Source organism: Emys orbicularis, chromosome 1 (genome assembly GCF_028017835.1).
Source record: "Emys orbicularis isolate rEmyOrb1 chromosome 1, rEmyOrb1.hap1, whole genome shotgun sequence".
In the NCBI taxonomy this organism is placed as follows: Eukaryota; Metazoa; Chordata; order Testudines; family Emydidae; genus Emys; species Emys orbicularis.
The window spans coordinates 92,810,284-92,835,196 of record NC_088683.1 but is presented as its reverse complement, the minus strand read 5'-3'; the positions used below and the strand labels follow the sequence as shown (position 1 = coordinate 92,835,196).

The 24,913-nt window shown below is 47.0% G+C and overlaps 1 protein-coding gene across 1 annotated transcript in view; it reads left to right on the top strand.

Annotated features, from left to right (window-relative positions):
* The window catches only part of GRIN2B (glutamate ionotropic receptor NMDA type subunit 2B), a 223,413-nt gene that overhangs the window by 184,000 nt on the left and 14,500 nt on the right, over positions 1 to 24,913 (top strand). The window contains exons 4-8 of the mRNA XM_065404136.1: positions 292 to 500; positions 820 to 991; positions 2,792 to 2,945; positions 4,933 to 5,058; positions 8,500 to 8,729. Of these exons, the coding sequence (XP_065260208.1) occupies positions 292 to 500; positions 820 to 991; positions 2,792 to 2,945; positions 4,933 to 5,058; positions 8,500 to 8,729 (891 nt within the window). The remainder of the gene's footprint in view (positions 1 to 291; positions 501 to 819; positions 992 to 2,791; positions 2,946 to 4,932; positions 5,059 to 8,499; positions 8,730 to 24,913) is intronic.

The following is a 24,913-nucleotide window of genomic DNA, read 5'->3' as shown; positions in this document are numbered from 1 at the left end:
GCAGCTCTCCTCTTATTTCAGTCTTAGCCCATCTGAGAACAGAGTCTGATTATTATGCCAAAGGTTACCAGATTGGTCAGTGATTTTGTGATGACTCTCCAAACTCATTTCCTGTGTGATCTTCTCTACTGTTGAACCCATTTCCCCAGGGTCTGCTCCTCAAAAAAGTCCTTGCACATGTGAGTGGGCTCAGGCACTCTGAGAGCCTCTTGTCTCCAGACAATATGCTACAGGGTAACTTGGAGAGGGATCGGGCAGTCACGTGTTTCTGTGTTATTTGTGTCTCTGCAGGTGGGGAAATGGAAGGACAAGAGCCTCCAGATGAAGTATTATGTGTGGCCCCGCTTTGAGCTGTACCCTGATTCTGAGGAGCGTGAGGATGACCATCTGAGTATTGTGACCCTAGAGGAGGCGCCGTTCGTCATTGTGGAGAGCGTGGACCCACTAAGTGGCACCTGCATGAGGAATACAGTCCCCTGCCAAAAACGCATCGTGACCGAGTAGGCACTTAGAGGATCTTTCTCCTGGCTCGCTGTTCTCCACAAAGCAGGTGGAGCCTTCTTGGCTTGCCCTGATACTCTGCTCCAGCTAAGCCATCTGGGCTCTCTCAACCTGGACCATGCTGCCTCTTGTCACTGGTACAGCCAGCCAGCCAAGCCCTGCACGCTTGGCTCCTTTTGCCCCTCAGTAGTGGTACCACAAGCTAGGGTCTTCACGAGGAGCATGTTCAGGGAGAGAGGGGAGGTGTTTTAGGAATGGAGGGGGGATAGCAGAGGGAGTTCTCCTCAAACTTAATCCCTTATTATTGTGACTGGTCAGGAACAAGACGGACGAGGAGCCTGATTACGTCAAGAAATGCTGCAAGGGGTTCTGCATTGACATCCTCAAGAAAATCTCCAAGTCTGTCAAGTTCACCTATGACCTCTACCTGGTGACCAATGGCAAGCATGGGAAGAAGATCAATGGGACGTGGAATGGAATGATTGGGGAGGTAAGCAATGAAGGGTGGGGCTGCGCTTTACCCACAGACTGGGCTCTGGAGTCAGATCCTAGTCCAAGTTCTGATTAGCTCCCCTTCCTGGGAAGGGGCAGATGAGACCTCATAAAAATGATTAACCTTGTGTGGGGATCCATCTGGCTGTTGGGTGAATGAATCCATTGTGGCATGCTCACTGCTGAACAATAGCTACAATCCCTCTCATTTATTATTTATTATTTTCTACTGTGCCACATGTGTTTGGCACTTTACAATCAAATAAAAGGAGATGTCCTGTGACACTGCCCAGGGTACAATCTGGACTGTTGGACAGCTGTGTCTCCTCAGTTCTCCAGACTTTTACACTGCTTCGCTGCGAGAGCAGCCACTCCTGGCTTGCTCTCACACAGACTTCATCATGTAAATTACCCCAAGCTATAGTGCAAGAGTGCTTCAGACAGACAGCCTGCCACCCTGGAATTATATTGCAGAGCGACACCAGCAAATTCCCAGCCCCAGACTTTCCCCCAGAAATGTGTGTCTTGTACTGCCCAGTACCGTCCTGGACAATGCACGCTCATAGAGAGTCCGTCATTTCATTAATAAAAAATGATATGCACACATTTTGTTACCTCAAATGGTGTTCCCCAAACACTTCAATCCAAACACACTGGCTTAGATAAAACAATAAAACAAGTTTTTTAACAACAGAAAGATAGATCTTAAGTGATTACAAGTAATAAGGCATAAAAGTCAGAATTGGTTACAAAGAAATAAAAGATAAAATGCAAACTAATACCTAACTTAGCAAGCTAAGTGAATTTAAAGCTAAAAGCTTTCTCTCACCACATGCTTACAGCAGTCTGGCTGGCTTCCTTCAGCCAGGACCACTCACCCAGTTCAATGATGCTTCTTTTGTCTTTCAAGTGTGCTTGATGCCATGAGTAGAGATGAAGGGAGAGACTGATTTGGGGACTCTGTTCCTCTTTTTTATATCTCTTCCTCCTCTTTGAGAATCATCTCCATCTGGGGTTCAGATGGCAGGCAGTCTGTTTGCATGGGAACCTCCAGTTGTTCTATTGCCAAGATATAAATTTCTTTCTTCCTGCCAAAGAACGGCAGTTTAATCAGGTGATAGTCCGTTTGATTATGTTGACACCTGGCTGAAGCATCAATTTGCCTTTTGTCTCTAAGTTTTGTGCTAGGTTTTCTAAATTTGGAACATATCTTATACGGTAGAATTTTAAAACTTCACATACAATGTTGGCACACATATTTTACCAGGACAATAATGTTCAGCAAATTATGAGTTTTCAAATGATACCTCAGAAGGCATACTTTGTATAAAATTTATCATGGCCCTGTAAAAAGGATGAACATAAGGTTACTGACTGTCATGTATCCCCGCACGAAAGAGTTTATTATTTAAATTAAGGCAAGACATGTAAGAGGTAATGGCAGACATTCTTTGAGGGAAGGGAAGACAAGGACAACAGAAATAAGACAACTTGTCTTCTAGACAGATGATATGTTTATCCTGAGAGCTACACAGGTATACTTTAAATATCATTTTTTAATACACGCAACATTCTTTTAGTAGAAGATTAATATTTATAAGTCTCTTGGAAAAAGTATGTCTTGAAGAGAGATAAGAAAGAGGAGATGATGGAAGTAAGGACAGGGAGAGAATTCCAGGCATAAAAGAGTGTATGAAAAGATGGGAGTGGGAGAAGCTACTGATATGGGTGGGGTCCTTAACTCTGAGGCATGAGTGGAACCAGCTTCAGTAACTCTCCGTCTTTCTCCTTATCTGAGGTGGTCACCAAGCGGGCCTACATGGCGGTAGGATCCCTCACCATAAATGAGGAGCGGTCAGAGGTGGTAGACTTCTCTGTGCCCTTCATCGAGACAGGAATTAGTGTCATGGTATCACGTAGCAACGGAACTGTCTCACCTTCTGCCTTCCTAGGTAAGCTCTTCTCCTGAGGTGATGGTGAGGGGGGACTAGTGTAATGAAAAAACAGCCAAAGAGTCCTTGTGAGTCTCTGGGGCATTCCCAAGGAAGGAGTTTCAGGGAAGGATTTTTTTTCTTCAAGTTGTTTTATTTCAAAATCCCAAACAAGCAAACTCCAGGCAAATTCAAACACTCAAGGTCCGGGAGCTCCAGAATATTTCTCAGTGACCTTTAGGCACAATGCTAGCAAGGAGGTGACTCACTTACAGCTCTCACCCTACAGTACACAGTATCACCGTGGGTCTGTCTACACTGCTGTCAGAGGTTGACTGCAGCACATGTGCACATACCTGACCTAGCTTTGAGTTAGCTAACTCCAATAACAATAGCAGTGAGGTTAAGCCCACCCAGGACCCTGGGTGCCTACTTGAATGATTAGTCCATGCTGCCATGGCTTTGCTTCTATTGTTATGGGAGCTAGCTAGACCAAAGCTAACTTGGGTATGTCTACATTGCTGCAGTCACGGTTCTGATTGCTGGGTAGATGATGTGCTTGGTGGCTCAGCTAGTATCACTCCCAGTGAGTGTGAGCCAGAAGAAAAGTGGTACAGGTCCTCCTACCAGAACTTGTGCCTGTCATAGACTATCTATCAGGGTTGGAAGGGACCTCATGAGGTCATCTAGTCCAAGCCACTGCTCAAAGCAGGGCCAATCCCCAGACAGATTTTTGCCCCAGCTCCCTAAGTGGCCCCCTCAAGGATTGAACTCACAACCCTGGGTTTAGCAGACCACTGCTCAAACCACTGAGCTATTTCCCCTCCCCGTGTCCTTAGTGATAATACAATGAGGGTGGTAAGACTTGGCTTTAGACATGTCACCCTACAAGGACACATTAACCTAAGCTCCCTTTGGCACAGTGGAAGATAAATATCTACCAGCACTTCTGAAAAAGAGTGGGGCACAATCCCTGTGCTAGGCCAAGATTCCATCCCCCAGTTCTAGGGTCCCAAGGTAGTTGAGAATGATCACTGAGTCCTGAGTTGCTTCTGTGTTTCCTCAAGCAGTTACTACATTCCTAATATTTACCGCTTTGCTTTATAAAATATGTTGAGATATAGCAAAGCATAAAAGGTGAGTTATAGGATCAGTCTGCTCTCTGACCCTGATTCTGCAAACACTTATCCATATGAAGTTACTTGTGTACCTAAGGAAGATTATCTAAACCTCTTTGGGCTGGGAATCTCAGGAGATAATGCTTTTCTTATAAGCTTTCCAGTATTTTCTGGCTTTGGCCAGGTCCTGAAATATCACCAGGAAATTTAAAACAGCAGCAGCAACAAAATTAACACAACATTTTTGAATTTCAAATAGGTTTGGGTTCAAACTTTGAGTGAAGGTTGGAGCAGGGTCATATTTGATCTGAACTCGCTCAGCCCCATCACTGCCCCTTAAGCTTGGAGAAGGGCAGAAGCCAGCTTCAGTCAAACACTCACAGGGCATGAACTGTAGCATTTCTAGTGCAGCCTGGTGGTCTCAGTTGCCAAGCGGCAGGCTGGAACATTGGTAGCACTACCATAATTCTGGCTGAACTGCAAAAACTTCAGGGATAGAATTTGGTTCAGGCACGCACCCCAAAATTAAGCTGCTTAGCTGAGTCGTATCCAAACCTGTTTGTTCCCCAGAAATGGGCTGAAGGACTTAATGGGACGAGCATTTCATCATTGCATCTGATAACATCTGGGCCTGGTTCCAGGTGGAACTTGGAATTACAGACCCTGCGATGAAAATGGAATAAAAAATGAACTAACTTTTTCCAGTCTCAGAAGCTTTGAGGCTTGATTTGAGATGGGGGCATGAAGGTTTGGGAGCTAGTTCCTATTCTATGCAAACCAGTCCCCCCATCCCCACCCTCAACATGGAGCCCTGTGAGTGGGACAGTAATGCTGGCTGTGGTGTGGCTGGCATTTCACCCTGTGCCCTGTTTTTCTCCTCTCCTGCCCAGAACCATTCAGTGCTGATGTATGGGTGATGATGTTTGTCATGCTGCTCATAATCTCTGCAGTGGCTGTCTTCGTCTTTGAGTACTTCAGCCCTGTGGGTTACAATCGGTGCCTTGCTGATGGCAGAGGTAAGAGGAGCCTTTTTCATTGCAAGTTTCTCTCCCTTCTCATCCTGGCTCCTTAGTCAATGGGAGTTCCTTTTCCCCCTACACACGCTCATGGATCCAGCCCACTTGGATCTCTGTGTTCTGTCTAAGAAGGGAAGGGAGGGAGGTGGGAAGATGACTTTTAGGATAATAATGGGTATGGATAATGGATAATCGGCTTGGTTCAGGAGACTGTTACGTAGAGCCTTTCATCTATAGAGTGCTAACTCCAAACTACTTCTAGCTGGCGGGAAGGGGAAATGGATACGGGTATCTAGCACTGGCCCTGCTGTAAGCCTTTTTGGAATAATTAGAGGGTCCTGAACTGCCAGTCCACCTTTCATCAGTGCTACGTTTCACTTAAAAAAAGTAAAACTTAAAAGCCCAGAGAAAGAAACTCTCCCCTATTATATTCTTCTATGCCCCAGACTTGATATCCATTACCTGGGTGTGTCCCCACCCCATTTAAAGCTCTTTTGTTGATCAAAGGTTGTGAGAGGACTGGGAAAGTGAGACATTGGTTTTCCTGGGGCTGAATGAGGAGTTATTTTGCAGGGCATGGGAGAATGGAGGGGGCAAGTCTGATCTCTCTCTGTGATGCTCAAAAGCCTTCTTCCCTGGGAGAAGAAGAGATGAGTCAGAGAAGAGGACAGAGAGGGATTTTTGCATTAGCAAAGATGGAATGCTCAGCAGTTAAGGTTGCTACTCTCTCCTTAATCTCACTCCATTATGAATTGGTCCCCAACCTAAGGCCTTCTATTTTGTCAGCACACTGGTCACTTAACAACAGCTGAACTCAGATGTTTGTTTGAAAATATGTTCACTTGCCTGCCAAGCCATTGCCTCCAGCTGATTTATACCACCAAGTTAGATAGCACTGAAAAAAAAAAAAAGAATTTGTAATGGAAATACAGACAGAGACTTAAATATAACTATGCCAGTGGGGACTTCTCTAATAACACTGAACTGTGGACAGCATGTATGGGCAGATGCACATATCTAAACAGATGTATGGGCAGATGAAAATAGCTATGAGGTTAAAGGGAAAGACTAATACAGATGTGCAATCAGCTGCTGATATTAATACAGCTGTGCAGCCAGATGCAGATATTAAACTAGCTGTATGGGCAGATGCAATTAATAGTATGTCTGAATAGTTGTAAATATTACATGTTCTGACAGATGTTTTTGTTAGTACAGGTGTGTGTAGATGTGGATGGCAGGTGCATATGTTATAGTGTTTGCTTGGTCGCTAATGCTCTAGTTAAGGTTACTTTGATACTCCCATCACTGTGTGGTTCTGTGGTTGACAATGCAGTTGTGAAAATATGCTGTGAAATCAGTTGAGAGATTAGTGTTTTAGGGTGGAATTTTCAAAAGCATTTACAGGTATGTCTACACTACAATTAAAAACAGGCAGCTCACCCATGCCAGCTGATTGAGGCTTGTGGGGCTCAGGCTAAGGGACTGTTTAATTGCAGTGTAGACGTTCGGACTTGGGCTACAAGGTGGGAGGGTCCCAGAGCTTGGGCTGCAGCCCAAGCCCAAAAGTCTGCACGGCAATGAAACAGCCCCTTAGCCAGAGTCAGCTGGCACAGGTCAGCCACAGGTGTTTAATTACAATGTAGACAGACCCATAGTGACGTAGGCACTGATAATCAGTGGGACTTGCGCCCCTAAGTTATGAGGGCATTTTGAAAATCCCATTCTTAGCCTCTCTCTCCTCTTTTCTCTTAAAAATAAATTAACGCAATGCACAAAACCATGCTAATGTCATATTAACATTACAGTTATAAGCACTCAGAAAGCCAGGAAGTGCAAAAATGTATGTTTCTCACAATAGCTAACTTGTCCCATTTCATATGGAGGATCCAATTTTGCCAGCTGATACATCCCCGTTGGAGTCAGCTGGAGTTGTGTGTGCATGTCCAAGGGTAGAATTGGGCCACTTGCATTTAAAGTTATATTTTAAATAAAACCATTAGTTTTCTTGAAGGGCTAGGGTGTAGCTGGCCTGACATGGGTGGAAGAGAAGGTGCAAGAAATCTTCCTTCCCTTGTGCTCCTCTGCAGAGGTCAGCCCTAGTCATCATAAGCAGCACAAAGACTATATCTAAGTGTAGCACCACTGCTGGCATTAGACGCTCCACCCATGCAGCAGGTGGGAGTATGGCCCTACCTTTTCAATACCACACTGGGGGGCCTGGGGGGTAGTGCACTGGACTGGGACTCAGGAGACCAGGGTGCTATTCCTGACTTGGCCACTGGACTCTGCTAGGTGACCTTGGGCAAGTCAGTTCACCTCTTTGTGCCTCAGTTTAGCTATCTGTAAAATGGGGATAATGATATGGACTTCCTTGTAAAGTGCTATATAGGAGCTAGATATTGTTACTATACAAGTTAGCTGAGCTAAGCTGACACCAGAGGGTCGCATGTGTAGTGGAGCTCCCACTTGGACAGTTGCTTCCTGAGAAGAACCCTTGGAATAATTCCAATTATAATCTCTCTCCTAACCTTGTGGCGGCAAACTCCAGTCTGTCTCTCAGAGATCTCTAGCACTGTGTCTGGTATATGCAGTGTGGAAAAGATAAGGTTGCCATAAGAACCTTACAGTTTTCATATTCTGAGTTTTCAAAATGATAAGCTGAGTGATTCCCAGATGTGTTTGTTATGGTTAGAGTGAGGTTCTGCTCTGAAAAGTGACCATGTAAAAATAGCCCCTTCTTGCATGGCAGATCTGTTCCTTGCGTGTCAGATTCAGAGTCAGAGCTGCTGACTTTCTGAAGAAGTAAGATCTGACTGTTTTTTTACAAGTGTCTGCGGCTCAGAGCCAACGCAGCTCAGGGAGATAGAGCTGGGCTCTTTTCTGGCTCATGCATCATCAACAGAATGGCAAAGGAAGATCCATTTGTAGGGCTACTTGTGCAACCCTGTGGTCTTCAGATTGGGCACTTACTTATGCCTGGGCCAGTCCACTAAGGGTGCTAGTTTGCACATGCGTCCCTGAGGGAGTAATTGGAGGGCAGTGGTGTTGAGCAGCTGTAAGAGAGGGCAGACTTCATCTGGCAGAATCTTTGTTACTAGTGATGATGGCCAAAGCAGAAAGGAACAGTTTGACTTTCAGATTCCGGGGGCAGTTAGGAGTTAGAAAAAAGCATCTTTTTTCCTTATAAACTGTACTAATTTGTCAACAAAATCCTGGAGACATGATAAACATGGAAGTCCACGCTGCCATTTATTACAAAGTCACTTTTCAGAGTGAGGCTGCGCTTTAGTGCCGCTGCAAGGACGGATGTGAGTGCATTACAGCTGTGGGAACAGATGGAAATATTAATCCAGGGATCATGTTGCATGAGTAAGTAGAACTGCAGATTGCTTATCCTGAGGTTTTCACTGCCTCTGTTTTGTTCCTTGGTCACTCCAGAGCCAGGTGGACCCTCTTTCACCATTGGCAAAGCTATCTGGTTGCTGTGGGGTCTGGTGTTTAACAACTCCGTGCCAGTGCAGAATCCCAAAGGTACCACTAGCAAGATCATGGTGTCTGTGTGGGCCTTCTTTGCTGTCATCTTCCTGGCCAGTTATACTGCCAACCTGGCCGCCTTCATGATCCAAGAGGAGTACGTGGACCAAGTGTCTGGACTGAGCGACAAAAAGGTAACTGATCCACTCCAAATTTGAAAGCATCTTTCACCATGGCAGAGGCTGCACCCTCTGTAACCCATTCTAATTGACAACCAATGCATTGATGCAGTGTCTGGGTTAAATACTGCTAAGACTGATCACTGAAAAATAGTTGCACTTTACATGTTCAAAGCACTGTGCAAAGAACGAATGGGGTAACAGTATTGGATATCATGTTATAAAATCTGTGGGCCAGATCCTCTGCTAGTATAAATTAGTATCGATCTATTGACGTTAGTCCATGCACTGATTTACACCAGTGGAGGGTCTGGTCCTGTATTTTAATGATCACTGTTATGAATAGATGCTTAGAAACTCAACACAGAAATGCTTTTCTTTTCTGAACAGTTTTCTATCCCTTGTTTACACACACTGGTTTTTGTTATCTCAGAGTAATCACTTATGCTGGGCGGTACACATTGGTTTGCTCTGATAGGATTCCTCATGTGTGCAGGACAGCGCTCCCTGGTTTGTTAGGGTAGGGTTGTTTATGAGCACTAGGCTGTGCACGCTGGTTTATTTTTATTATATGGGTACTCATGAGTATGCGGCTGTAGGTTCTTGTTCCTTAGCCTGGAGTTCATTATTCAACCAAGGACTGCTCAAACTGCTTTATTGCTGTAGGGTGGCCTCTAAGCATGAGGCTGCAAACCCTTTTGTTATCATATGGTGGCTAGTGGGAACTTGACTGTACACACTGGCTTGTTATTGCAAACCTGGCTTGTTATAGTCAAGGCCCCGTCTATTCCATGACAAGATAGACTCAGTTCTGAGGCCAGGTCCCCTAGTGTAGACAATACTTCTGTGCAGCAGCCTGGAAGTTCTGTGACAGATTCATGTACATTTTTTAAAAATAGCATTTTTAATGGAATGAAATACATCAATGAATAACTCCAGTCTGTACAGTAGCCCTCGTGGTGTTCGTTTTGATAATATCTTCACTTTGTTTCATGCTGTCTCCACATTCTCACATTTCAGTGTGCCACAGTTTTTTGTATGGACATGTTACTGCAGGGTAGAAGCAGTCAGGCAGAAAGCTGGAAGTTTTGACAGCTGGGTAAGGGATAATTGGGGCTTTTGACACCAGAGAAAGCCTGGGCATTGTTAGCTGGAAGTTTCTACTAAATGGATCATCACTAAAACAGTTAAGTGTTGCCATTAATTTATCGTTAGTAGGTTTCACCATTAACAACCCATTGAACTGAGTGCACCTCCAAGTCTTATTTCAGGATGCATGCAGACTCAGGAAGACAACTACTCATCTGTTCACACTCTCTGCATATTTTTAAGATATTCTTCACACCCATGAGGAGGTGTGTATAAAATATGAAGTTGATTCTGAGGCAAATTACACAGCTTCAGATTCATGGAGGGCACTAGACCTTGCCCATATTGTTGAAGATGTTATTGTAGGGTTGCTGGAATGAAGTGGGTCTGGGTCCTCTTCCCCCCACTTTGTTTATACATTTATAATTGTTTTGGATATTTTCTACACAACAACCCAAGTTTATCAGAACAGAGAAGATAGAACATATTTAGCTAATCAGGGCGTCACACAAACATGGCTTTCAGTGCCGATGGTGCATCAGGGTTAGAATTGCAAAGTTTTGCAACAAAATCTGGAACCAGGTGAAACTGGCCTAGCAACAGTTCAGGGGGTTTCATAGCATCTCAGGCCCAAGCTTTACTCTGCAATGTACCATGCCAATGCCCAGTGAGAGGGAGGCCAGGAAAGCTCTACTTCAGCCAAAAGCCCTCTGTGTAAATAAGCTAGCACTACATTTTAATGGATTTTCATTCACTTCACACCTGAAGAGGCACAAGCAACCAATGACAGAATTTTCAAGCAGCAGTTCATATGTCCTTGAGCAGTTATTAAATACCCTAGTCTCTCTGGTTGAAATTCACCTCTGTGCAGAGGGCCCCCCCCCAAAGTTCATATATCACGTATGCCCCACTTACACTCTCAATACAGGGTTTAAATAGGACTTGAATGCTGCATTGTCCCAGTTGGTTAGGCAGAAGGGATACTGTGAGGAGACAATAGCTGACAAATCACAGAAGGCCAAGAAGAGAACAAATGTACATCCTTGCAAGGAGTCCAGGGCACCTAGGCTTTCTGGGAGTCTCTTTCCCCAACATGCCAAACCACTGAAATCTTGTCCTTGGCAGTCATTGGGGCAGCAAAAACCTCCCAGTCTGTCACATTTTCTGGAGCGGGACAGGTGCCTCTAGCAAGACATGGGTCAGTGGACAAAATAGCCCAAGCTAATGCTGAGGGCCTGGTCACTGTAAGGGATATTGGCCTTCCTCCCATTCCTCTCTGAGACTTCTTGGATCTGCTAGCAAAAGCCTTTAATAGCATGAAGATGGTAGGTTGAGGATCCCACCACCTTAATGGTGCAGGAGTCCAACATGTCAGATATAGTAAGAAGGAAAAAAAGACTATCACCAGCTGTGGCTTTCTATCATCAGTCAAGTTCAAGGCAACTACTGTTGAGGACATTTCCACTGATAGTGTCTCCTTGGATAAGAGGATCTGCTCTAGAAAAGGTGCTGGACCAGGGGTGGGCAAGCTATGACCTGCGGGCTGGATCGCCAGCCATTTTAAGCCGGCCCTCAAGCTCCCGCTGAGGAGCGGGGTCTGGGGCTTGCCCCGCTTCAGCTGGGGAGCAAGGTCGGGGGCCACTCCCCATGGCTCCTGGAAGCTGCGGCAAGCCCCCCTCTGCCTCCTATATGCTCCAATGGCCCCACTCCAATGTCCCCCTCCAGCGCTCCAATGGGAGCTGAATGGACGATGCTTGCGGATGGGGCAGTTCTCAGAGCTGCCTTGCCGCGCCTCCGTGTAGGAGCTGGAGAAGGGACATGCTGTTGCTTCCAGGAGCCGCTTGAGGTAAGTGCCACCTGGAGCCTGAACCTCTGAACCTCTCCCCATGCCCCAACCCCCTGTCCCAGCCCTGATCCCCCTTCCGCCCTCCGAACCCCTCGGTCCCAGTCCAGAGCACCCTCCTACACCCCAAACTCCTCATCCCCAGTCCCACCCCAGAGCCTGCACCCCCAGCCGGAGCCCTCACACACACCCCCGCACCCCATTCCCCTGCCCCAGCCCGGAGCCCCCTCACGCACCCTGAACTCCTCATTTCTGGCCCCACCCTGGAGCCTGCACCCCCAACCAGAGCCCTCACCTGCTCCCACACCCCAGCCCCAATTTTGTGAGCATTCATGGCCTGCCACACAATTTCTATTCCCAGATGTGGCCCTTGGGCCAAAAAGTTTGCCCACCCCTGTGCAAGACTTTCAAGTTTGGCTTCCCCAGACCCCTCTCTCCAGTAGCCCCTAATAATATGGATTTAAATGACGCAGTCTTGTAGAGACTGTCTTCTTCAGGACCTCTCCTAACATTTTTCCTCAGAGGCCCTGCCGGTGCTATGCAGGGATCTTACCAAACTTCTAAAGTTCACCCCCCTTTCTCCTGTGCCTGATGTAATGTGCTCCCTGCTATCTCTGAGGAGAATAAGCTTGACAGTTCTGTTCTTTTCCAGTCAGCTGTCCAAAAATGAATACATGGACTGCTCACTATACTTCATCTGTTAATTCCTCCAAATGATAAGGCTTCCTGCTGATAAAATCATGTGCTGTGTTGTGGTCCCTAAAGTAGATTCAGTTGTAGCCAATATTGGGGAGGGAAATCTCCTATCCATTGAAGGAAATGTTGGCTCCAAGAATCCCCTAAGCAAATGTGTGGATGGTCTTTTAAAAAGGTCCCAAGAAATCGCTAATTGCCATTTAACCTTTCCATTCACTCGCTCTACTCAGAGGGGGCTATGGGCGACTCACTGAACTACACTGCTCTGCTGGGAGCTGTCTACACTGCCGTTAACCAGGTGATTGTTACTTTGGTCTGACCACCCGGGTCAGCCTTACCCAGGTGTGCACAAGGGCCGGCTCTGGCTTTTTTGCCGCCCCAGGCAAAAAAGCCTCCGGCCGTCCGTCCCCCCCAGCGGGGGGGAGGGGGGGAGCCCCGGGGGGAGGGCGGCGAGCCCCGGCCGGGGCTCCGCTCTCCCCCCGGCGGCCGGGGGGAGGGCGGCCGGAGCCCTGGGAGGAGGGCGGCGAGCCCCGGCGGGGGCTCCGCTCTCCCCCCGGCGGCCGGGGGGAGGGCGCCGGGGGGGAGGGCGGCCAGAGCGCCGGGGGGAGGGCGGTGAGCCCGGCCGTGGCCCCACTCTCCCCAGCGGCTGGAGTGCCGCGCCACCCCCCTCCAGGTGCCGCCCCAACCACAAGCTTGGTGGGCTGGTGCCTGGAGCCGGCCCTGTTGTGCACATCCCCACAGTAAAGACTTACTCACATTACTGAATCTTAGCTATTTCTGAACTTGCCCTAGTGTGTCTTAGGGTATATCCCATGGTTCTTTGTGCTGAGACATTCTAGGATTTTTTCCCAGTCAATTGTGTCAATTGCAGGAGAACTTCTCTGTCCCTTAGAGGGGAATTGTGGGAAGGGAATGGAGAACTGTCATCACTCAAGTGATTTAGCCTATGTCCTCACTGCAAGATGGGTGGATTTCTACCTGAGTGAAAGCCTCCACTCTAATTTTAGCCTACAGCCCCAGATGCACCAGCTAGCTTGGGTTGAAAACACCACTAAACTCAGGTGAGATGGTTTTGTGTGTGGATGAGAAAGGGATTAGGGGCAACACCTGAGTAAGAGTCCAAGTTAGCTCATACCCTTAGAGAGGAAATTCTCTGCCCTTCTGATTCATCCAGCTAGTGGACCCAGGATGTTGTCCTGGTGATGCGAAGTCCCGCTAGAGGAGCATCATAGCACAAAACACAGTGCAAGCCATCTGAAATGCTAAGGCTACGTCTTCACTACAGGGGGGGGTCGATTTAAGATACGCAAATTCAGCTACGCGAATAGCGTAGCTGAATTCGACGTATCGCAGCCGACTTACCCCGCTGTAGGGACGGTGGCAAAATCGACCTCTGCGGCTTCCTGTCGACGGCGCTTACTCCCACCTTCGCTGGTGGAGTAAGAGCGTCGATTCGGGGATCGATTGTGACGCGATAAATCGATCCCCGAGAGGTCGATTTCTACCCGCCGATTCAGGCGGGTAGTGTAGACCTAGCCTTACTCTTCAGGGCTCACCGAGGAGAGGCTGAGGCCAGCTGTGAGACAATAGACTCTCACCATCACATAGAAAGTTCAGTTGATTTCCCGAGTTATGATCAGGTCCTTGGCTCTGGGCACAATTTATGAACAACCTTTTCCCTGCAGCACCCTCCTTCCTGGCTGTTCCTGGGGGATTACACTCGACTGGCCATCCAGCTGCAGGTTGCACATGAACTATGTTCTCTCAGTCTTTGACATAGCCAGGTTGCTAAGGTGGCTGGGCCCTCTGGCCAAACCCCAAAGTCTATCCCTTCCAGGGTATTGTCTCCTCTCCCTGCCACAGCACTCCCTCAGCAGCAGCACTTCTTCAGCCACATCACACCCTTCTTGGGTGTCTTCAGCAGCAACACTATCCCTCCCTGTTACAGCCCTGCTTGCAGGAGTAGGAGCAGACAGCTTTCAGCAACCATCCTCTTTCCTCTCCCAGGACTCCTCTTTTTGTGCCCCACAGCAATCCTGGCTCTTGGTCACCAGGGAGGCAAGCCAAAATTGGCCCAGGTGCAGCTGAGTCCTCAACCTTCTTAAAAGGCCAGCTCAGCCTGTGAGACCAGGACACCTGACAGGTGCACTGAGCTAAATTCTCTCCTGAGCTAAGATTTGCTTGACACTACACAGGAGAGTTGGAATCTGGCTACAGCTCCCAGCTTCTCAAGTGACTCTGTCTGCAGTGTAAATGAAAGAAGCGTAGGGGCCACTGCTGTCATGGTGATAGGCAGCATCTGGTCCCTATGGGACCATGTGCCAGCTGTGAATTGGCATTGTGGAGCACATCTTACACCTCTCTCCATTTATCCTCACAATCCGGCATGCCCACCTGCCGTGCCCCTCCATCCTCTGACTGTTGGGGCAGTTGGTGTCGGAGCCAACTCTGAGGGCTTTATGCCGGCTGAAAATTCCCCTCCATCTGGGGATGTTCAGCTTAGCAGCTGTGGTCAGATTCTGGCTCCTTTGTGACATGATCTGAGCAGCACAAAGGGGTCAGAACAGCAGCAGCGAATCTTGCCCTGTGATTCATACTCAAGGCTGCCAATCATTTCTCTCAATTTAGGAGCCACTGGGAAGGCCCTGTTTGCCCTCACGGAGTCTTTCTTTCATGCAGGCCAGGAAGTCCTAGTCTGGACAGACAACTCAGCAATTGTGGCCTGCTTGAACTAGCAGTAAGTGCTCAAAGTCCAAGCTTTTACTTTAGTGAGGTCAATAGAAATCTAACAGTTCTGGGGTCTCTCCTCTTCCAGGGAGGTAAATCACCGATAGGGTCTACCCCTCTTGTAGCTGTTTGCCTTCTTGCCAAATGTCCCTGCTTCAGAGTTCTGCATCCAGCTCCCGGGCCTGGGTTTTTCCTGGCTTTAATCAGGGGACATAACCCGATTTCTGATCATAAGTGTTTCAGATAGGCTTGGAGAAACAAGTGGCTGCTGTATTTCAGTTTTCTGAAGGCAATACGTACAGAAATCAGAACATAAATGAAATAATGTTGGAAATAATCTGCTAGCTACACACACATTTCCATTCATATACAGTAGTAATAGAATAAAAGCAAATGTGAAAGGCCAGCAGTGCATATAAATAATGCCTGTGGAGATGAGAAAAATTAATTAAAAATAAATTTAAGAAAATAAATAGGGTCTATACATTGGTTGAAAATGCCTAAGAACCTAGTAAAGCAAAGCAGGAAAATGATCATCTCATAATTGACATAAAGTGCAGAGCAATGGCCATCTAGCTCCTGGTAAATGAATGTAGATTGTCTAGGTTTTACATGTATTTACAATTTTGTAAGAAGTTAATGAAATGTTAAGGCGAAGGCCCCATGGGCTGTGCAGCACATTAAACCTAAGTTATACAACCAGGCCCCCAGATATGCAAAGCACTTAAGCACGTGCTTAACTTTGAGCATGTGACTAGCCACATTAAAGTCAATGGACTGCTACTCACATGATTAAAGTTAAGCACATGCCCAAGTGTTTTGCTGGGCTGTGTGGTCATTATAGCAGATCTCTGCTCAGGAGGTGGTTAGGAAGAATGACAGGTGGGAACCTTCTATATTTACAGATCTCCTAAGGAGTGCAGGAGTAGGGCTCATCTTCTTTGCACCTTAAAAGACCTGTAGGAGGGGAAACTTCTGGCCACGTGGCTTGGAGGTAGTAGTGGAGCTTGTAGGAGGGCACTTAACACTAAGGCTACATCTACACTACAGGGGGGGGTCGATTTAAGATACGCAAATTCAGCTACGCGAATAGCGTAGCTGAATTCGACGTATCAGATCCGACTTACCCTGTTGTGAGGACGGCGGCAAAATCGACTGCCGCGGCTCCCAGTCGACGGCGCTTACTCCCACCTCCGCTGGTGGAGTAATCGCGTCGATTCGGGGATCGATTGTCGCGTCCTGACGAGACGCGATAAGTCGATCCCCAAGAGATCGATTTCTACCCGCCGATTCAGGCGGGTAGTGTAGACCAGGCCTAACACAATATTTTTTTGTGATATTTGTGTGGATTTATGTGACAAAAAGAGGCTTGTATGTGGCAACTTGAAAAGGTGGAAATTGTGCCGCTGTTTCTGTGGCAGCACAATTGTGTTGTTCAAGCGACCTTAGCTGAGGTTCTGAGTTAGCTGGACAAAAGTCAGGCAATTCATAGTTAAAAATCACACAGCAACTTTAACTCTGTATTGTTGCATGTAAAGCAGGATTTATCTCACATGCTCATAGAATCCTGGCTTATGTCACATCCTATTTGGAAAACAGAATTCTGTAATGGAATAAGATTGCACTTCTTTCTCCACTGCTTTTCCAGCGAGACTGTTTACCATACATGAATTGCGTGCTGTCTTCTGTGTAAAAGTAACCTTTCTAGTTAACATTAGATGCACATCTGCAGAGCTTTCTATCACTGCATAATATAGTATATGTCTATGAACTGTACAACACAAGATTTAGAGTCAAGGTTAACTTTTAACTCTGAATTTCCTGACTTTTATGCCATCTGATGATCTCTCTGCACATCATTATAAATTGTTAGTTACTAAGATGTATAATAACAATCAAACTGGAATTTCTTATTCACCCTTATACATGCAGTGAGTTGCAGCACAAATTGTACAGTCTTCAGGCTGGGCTTGATTTTCAAGTTTCAGTGAGATCCTCAAAACAAGCCACTGTGCTTGAAGAAAATTGGTTCCGTAGTTTTGAAGCTATGGATGTTTAAAATCAGCAGGGTTTGAAACATTCTCTTTCTCCCTCTCCCCTTTCTTCTTTCATTTCTCTCTTTTTTTAAACCTCCGCTCAGACAAGAGTGGTTTGGGACATGGCGAGGCTATGATGCGCTTTAGCTTTGACTCACAGGATCCTCTCTCTTCCATGGCTCTGCAGGGGTTAATGCAGTAAAAACTTGTAATGCGGCTCTTCAGAATTAACGGCAGTACAAATGTGGTTCTGTCAGGAATTTAAGCAGCTAAGACACAGGAGGAACAAATGTGCTGAGTAAGGCTCTGGGTTTGATTCATCCCTTCAAGCGAAGGGAGATGCAACTTCTTGGGCTTTGCTGCACTCATGGCAGAATGAGGGGATTCACCCTATCCCTAACTTCCTCTGTCTTAGGTAGGATGGCAGACTAGATGATCACAGTGGTCCCATCTGGCCTTGGAATCTGTGAATCTATAATCTACCCTTACTGCACTGGCACATCACTGGCATCACTAACAATTTTCTGATCCTTTTTTTCTTGTAATCTTCACTCGGTATTAACCCTTTGGGGATTGCAGCTATATTTGGCCACCTACATGTTCATTTGGCTGGCATTCTGGGAAATGCCAGCCTTCTGAGAGTTGTAATAAAAAGGAACAAAGATTTGTTCTGTTTCCTGCTTCCGAATAAGCCAGCAGAGGAAGAAGCGAAGATTATTTTTATTGATTAGTTATGTAGTACCATAAATGTGCGTGGCACTTTGCAGCCAAATAAAAGACAGTGGCTCTGCTGCCTTAGGAGAGTTTACAGTCTACGAGCTGTGAACTGCTTCATGCATCTCAATGGGCTTTTAACTCTGAAGCTTCATGACACGAGAAAGAGAGGACGTGGGTTACATGAAAAAAGACCATTGGGTTGCTTGGGTTAGCAATGGGTACAACTTGATGCTACATTTATTTTTTCAATCATGTAGATTGCAGGGACTCTGTTTTACTAAATATTTATACAAAGCCTAGTGAAAGGTGGCCCTGATTCTTACCATGACCTTTGCATGGTATTGCAGTATAAGTAATGGTAGTTTTTAAAGTTACTCTGAAGAGAATTCTACTGGTTACAATTACTCAGGGTAAAATCCAGGTTCCCCTGAAGTCAATGGGAGTTTTTCCATTGACTTCAATGGGGCCAGGCTTTCACCTCAGTGTCCAGTACTCCACGCCCATGTGCAGATCAGCTTGCAGCAGGGACAGGTTAGCCACTACTAGCGCTCTGTTCCATCATCACATACCTTTGAATATAAATCCCAGAACTTCATTGGCCTTCTTTAGTAGAGCTGGTCAGAAATGGATTTTTTTTTACAAAAATTTGTGCAAAAAATGTGTCTCCTTGATGTGTCAGAAAACTTAATATTTTTGACCAGCTCTATTCTTTGCAGTCAGATTGCTTTTCAAACTCCTGTCTAACGTACTGTCCACTGTCACTCCTCGATCTTTTTCACTATTATTGAATCCCAGACTTCTCCCTCCCGTTGAATATCTATGCTTCTGATTCTGTTTCCTCTAATATATGTGTGTGCACTTTTCCTTCTCACTGTTTGCCTGGGAGTTTATTACACGGCTTTTCCCCCATTCTATTTTAATGGGAGGTTGACTGCATAATAGAGAATGTATGGTAGGATTTCATGTTGGGAGGGGTGGCCCATAGAATGAATGACTCACACCCTCTACACATACATGCGCACAAAAAAGCTACGGATATTTTAACTCATATCTGGTAACCCACTGAATTGTCACACTTATGGCCTGTTCTACACAGGAAAATTAGGACAGCATAACTATGTCGCTCAGGGGTTTGAAACATCCGCATCCCTGAGCAGCATTGTTAAGCTGACCTAAGTTCCTGTGTAGACAGCGCTAGGCTGACGGAAGAATTCTTCTGTTGACCTCGCTACTGCCTGTTCTGACAAGAGCATCCCTCCCATCGGCATAGATAGTGTCTACACTGAAGCGCTACAGGGGCGCAGGTGTGCCGCTGTAGCAGTTTAAATGTGGACAAGCCCTAAGTCTGTGTTTATCGTATCATGAGTTAGTGTGTGAAGTGGCCTTCGCATTCTGCTTGATTGAGAGGCTAAGTGATCCCAGTGGGAGCATGGATTTCTTTTGGTGAAGAGGCTTGAGGTGCATCTAGAGATCTGACTGAGGTGAGGCTTTATAGTCGGATGGGTGTGCACTGATGAAGCATGATAGCCCTGTGGCGAAGAGGCTGCATGGACTGTATACATAGTGATCTAGTCCTGATGTATATATGGTGTTCTGGTGGTGAGTGTGTGTGCAAAGCCTGGTCATGAACAGGCTGCAGAGCCGTGATGTGTGTGTAGCAACTGAGTCAGTGAAGGGGCTACTTAGCCCCAGCGAGTGCATGATGATGTGGGTGATAAATAGCCCTGAGATGCAGTCTGGTCAGAGAAGAGACTATACAGCCTTGAGGTTGGTAGTGATCCATTTAGTACAGAGACTGCTCAGACCTGACATGTGCATAGCGATCCAGTCATTGAAGAGACTGTATAGTCCCACTGTGAGCATTTCTTTGGCAATAATTACATGTGACGGAAGCTGCTTCCACCAATTGGATCACTGCTTTCATCTCAGCCATTTTACAAGGACAACTATTTTTAAACTTGCTATTTTTGAACTTCCTTTCTTTTTTTTTTCACCTCTGAATTGTTCCCAGTTTGCTCCGTTTCTTTGCCTGACCCAGTGGTGTCACTATTTCACCTGCTGACATTCTTGCATCTTGCACATTTGCTAAGTGGAACCTGCCCCCCTCCCAACACCTTTGTGGGGGAGTTTAATCTAATTCTTTGCCAGTGTTGTTACAGTCAGCAGCACAGTCAGCAGCATTAACACTGATACCCCCCTTGAGACTCATCTAAGCAGTGCACAGAGCAAGGCACTATGCCCAAGAAGACCAGGGAATTTGGAACACCAAAGGCTATTTGTGAATATGATAAACCACAAGAGCAAGGCCTGAGGGAATTGAATGCATTTTCAGGACCTCCCAATGCTGTATGTTAGATATGACATTGTCCCCTCACACTGTAGAATCAAGGCAGTGTATTTTTTCATTGTAAATGATGGGAGAAGTCAAGGGACCGATGTTTCACCACTGGAGTCCTGGGTTTGAATCCTATCATGGGGTATATGGAAGGGGCTGATGGGGGAAGACAGTGCGGGGTGGGGGGGGAAGGAAATGTGGGGATGGGAGAAAGGGAGGAACTGGGTGTTTGCAGCCACCTGGAAGGGACTCTGGGTTCAGCCTTGGGAAGAAAAAGTGTCTGAAATGGAAAAGTCTGGTGTCTGAGTGGAGGTGAGGGGGACAAGTTGGGACTGAAGCTGGAGAAATGTCTGTATGAGGGAACTCTTATTAACTAAGGAATGAGCAGCGCTGTCTCTTAAGCCTGCTCTACACTCAGATTTTGTGCCTATGTAACTCTTTAGGTGCCTTATACCAATACAGCTTATGGAAATGAGCTGTGCAGGTGTAAGGCATCTTTACACGAATGTAACTGTGTCCCCCTGGGGCGGTACAAGTTTTGCATGTAGACAAGCCCTTAGAAGGAAAGGAATACAGCCGCAGCCTCTGATGATATTGATGATATATATTCCAGTAGCAGTAAAAATGTATTAGGCACTTTCCAATTACAGATCAAGGCATAGGTGCGACTCCGTGGGTGCTCTGGGGCTGGAACACCCATGGGTAAAAAATGGTGGGTGCTGAGCACCCACTGGCAGCCCCCTTTTCAGCTCCCCCCCCCAGTGCCTCCCACCTGCCAGCGGGCCCCGCCAATCAGCACCTCCCCTTCCCTCCTCACGCCTCCCACCCGCTGCAATCAGCTTTTTCGCAGTGTGCAGGAGGCAGGGTGGAGGAGTGAGGATGTGGTGCACTTGGGGGAGGGGCTGGAACAGGGCCAGAAGAGGCAGGGTGGTGATGGGCCTTGGGGGAAGAGGTGGAGTGGGGTTGAGGACTGGGGCAGAGCCAGGGGTCCAGCACCCCCCCCCCCCCCGCACATTGGAAAGTTGGCACCTGTGGATCAAGGCACGGTCTCTGCTCTGAATCTAAAAAAGACAAAAATGAAGGAGGAGGCAAAGGGATACTGTCCAGAAGCAAAGTGACCAGAGTGATTAAAGCATATATCTCAACAGAAACAATGGTGCACCTTTTGGTTTTTTATTTGTTTGTTTTTTAATGTGATGCCTTTGTAAAGGGGTCACAGTCAGATTGGCCCCAGGTAGGGATAATGCGGAGACCTAGTGCACCATGTGACTCAACCAAACATAAGCCAAGCGAGGGCTCATCTCACATGAGAAACGGTGATATAGGCAGGAGTAATGAGATGAAATTCAGAAAGGGAAAATATAGGCTGATTATCAGGAACCATTTCCTAAGACTGAGCCCGGTTAAGCTGTGAAGCCGTTTCCCAAGATAAGTGGTGGAAGTCCCATCCTGTGAGACATGTAAATCTAGACTGGACAAAGCACTCAAAAACGTACTGTCAGGAACAACCCTGCCCAGGCCAGCGGCTGGACTAGATGACCAAGTAGGTCTTTTCTATCTCTAATTTCTAGGAGAAGCTCAATCCTGGGGGAAAGCCACACAGCAGCTTCACTGCGCGTGTGGCTGGATACTTTCGGACACTCCAGCACATCTTAATGAAGACAATTTATCTCGGGCAACATGTGGAAAACTAAATCTCTCTCTTTCTCATTCTTGCACACACATACCCAAGCACAGGTTCATGCACATACACATCACATACCGCGCACACACAGCATCTCACACAGTCTTTTGTTCTGTGTCATGCATACACACATGCCTTGCCTCAGTCTCTCTGACAGATGCCATAACACATCCCCACATACATCACACGGCATCAGACACACTATGGCCTGGTGTACACTTCAATGTTTCGTCGGCATAGTGAGGTTGGTCGTGGGTGTGATTTTTTACCACCTCTGACTGACATAGCTGTGCTGGCAAAAGCTCTAGAGTAGATGCACTTACAGCAGGGGGAAAAAAAAGGTCTTTTTGCTGGCATAGTTTATTCAATTCAGGGAACAAAATTAAGCTGTACCAGCAACAGAACTCTTTTTCTGGTTTGCACTGCATCTCCATTAGGGGTGTTTGCCAGTGTAGCTATTTCTGGTGTAGACAATGCCTGTAACATATAGACAACCACGTGCACATGCACTTTTCTCTGGGAACCATTTGGTGATGGACAATGTATTTCTTTTTTTAAAAAAAAATCTCAAGTTAATTGTGGCCAGTTAGCTACCCTCTTTCCCCTTATCCCTGCCAATCCCAGCTGTCTGAATGGGGGGAAAACGATCACCTGTTTCATAATGCAAACTGATATCCAAACAGCTGAAAACAGCGTAGCCTAGCCTTCTGTGCGGCATGGCTCCAAATTGCTAATAAGATTCCACTGCCAGACAGGTTGCTTAACCCACTGCTGCTGAAAGCTTTCATGGAGGAGTGTGGGGGGAGCAGGAAGTGAGACTCTCAGCTGTGGTTGGCTGGCAGCCCTGGGCATAGTGTTTGTTTAAACCCTCTGAGCACTGGTAAGATCTCAGTCCCTGCAGGGATCATGCCTTCCCGAAGTCACTGCAAGGTTTTGATTTACTACTTTTCACTTTCAATGGGAGGAAGAGGAATATGAATGAGGAGCAGCTATTGGGCTTCTAATGTACATTGCCACAGAAATGCACACGCAGATTCAGCCAGAACCCCACTGAAACACTTTTGGACAAAAGCACTCATACGCTACTCTATCCAGATAGACCAATACAGTGCCTCCCCCTGCCACCCACACACTGCATATGTGAATTCCCTTTGTCCGCGCCCCTGTAACTCACCACATGTGGAAATTGTTCCTCCACTTGTGTTGTTGCTCCACCTGTCCCTCATCCCCTTCCCTGTAAGGAGGGGAGAGGAGTTACTGTCACTCTGTAGCCCACAGGTGGATGTTGTTTGTGGGTGCCTGGGGAACCCTGGCAGAGTAGCTGTGCCACTGGGTGTTTGTAGAAGGGGTATTTAAAATGTGTGTGAGGGAGCAGTTTAGGGATGTGGGATTTAGATCCTGATCCTTTACACAAGCATCCACATTTAATTTCTGAATCGATATCTAATGAGCTCCCCCCACCACAACAGTGATCCTCTCCACATAATGCTCCTCCAGCAGGCCTCAGCCAGTACCCATCCTTTCTTGTCTTTTCCTGGGGAGGCCCAGCAGCCTGCTTTGCCTTCCCTGGATTGGCATCTTCTGAGCAGCTGGGGAGGGAGGCCCACTCCCCCGCTTTGGTTCTTTCAGTGGCAGCTAGTAGGCCTGCTCCCCTTGCCTAAAACTGTAGCAGCAGCAGCTGGCATCCTGCCTCCCTCTTTTGGCTGACTAGATCCCCGTTCTGCATCTTTGATGGACCAGCAGGAGGCACATACCTTCCCCCAATACACAGTGCTGGCATTTTCTGGGGGAGTATGTGGTCATCCTGCTCTTCTACTAATTGTTGCATTTTGGGAGCAACAAAAGCAAGCAGAAATGCTCTGTTTGATCCTGCTGTTCCAGGCTCTTTAAAACTTAAATCACAGTGGACATTGTACTCCCACAGTGAGCCAGGGGGTTCTCCAATCCTAGTGAAAAGGACAGAAATGCGGTTCTTTCAGGGCTATCTTCCCTTGAAAAATGAAATTATATGATCATTTCTCTGAGGGTGAGGAATTTTCTCCTTTCCCCAGTCTCTTCCTTCTCTCTTGGGGCCCATGGACTGTTGAGTGGCAGCTGGGCATCGGTTCTTGTCAAAGTTACGAACATAAAGCCAGGAGTCTGGGGATGAATATTTATGTGTGTTCCTGTCAAGCTTTAGAGCCAAGATTCTCTGGGTCTGGGTACTGTATGGATCCTTGCGTATAATTTCTAATCTCACTCTTCGCAGGGCTGCAGTATGCATAGTGGTGGTGGTTCTAAGGTGCATCTGCATATTTGCCTTCCATTGAACAATGAGAATGGATTTGTTGTTTTTTAAAGGGATGGTAGAGAAAATACCTGGGCGTAGATTTCATAACACCAATTCTTACCAGCTACAGTTTCTAGGGCCAATCTTTTCCATTTGTAGGGAATGATAGTTTCCTTCACTAGGAGCATTTTTGGCTTAGGAGACTGAGAATGAGATATGGTGGCTGGTCTTAATATGGTCCCTGATCAGTGGTGGGGAGCACTAGGTGGCTCAGGGATCATGGTTTTATTCTACACCACGTTATATGGTAATGGAATGTGACTGTATTCCTTTTAACTCCAGCTGGTAGGAGCAGCTGCAGAAACAGCCCAGGCACGGATTGCTGCACTTTGGGGAGTGGGTAAAATGGGGCCCTGCCAGAACTACCCCTTCCCCCAGCACTCCTCCCCCTGCACACAAAACTGTGCAAGGGAGACCCCCCCACACACACATTCTACAGGGTCACTAAGATCCAAGTGGTGACTCCCTTCCCTCCTGCCATGTGGCCTTGTGGGAAAACTGCAGAGAGGAACCAGCCAGACTCCAGCCGATAGGAGGAGCAGCCGCGGAAGCAGCCAAAGCAGGGACCTTCAGACATTTGGAGAACTCGCTACAGTTTTGACTGGACTTTCTCTGCCCTGTGTTGATTGGCTGTTTGCTCCAACCCTTTCTCTCTCCCTCCCAGCCTCTTCACTCTACACCTGCCCTGCTTCTCCCTTGCCCTGTCCACCCTCATCCCCTTCCCTTCAATGTCCCCTCCCCCT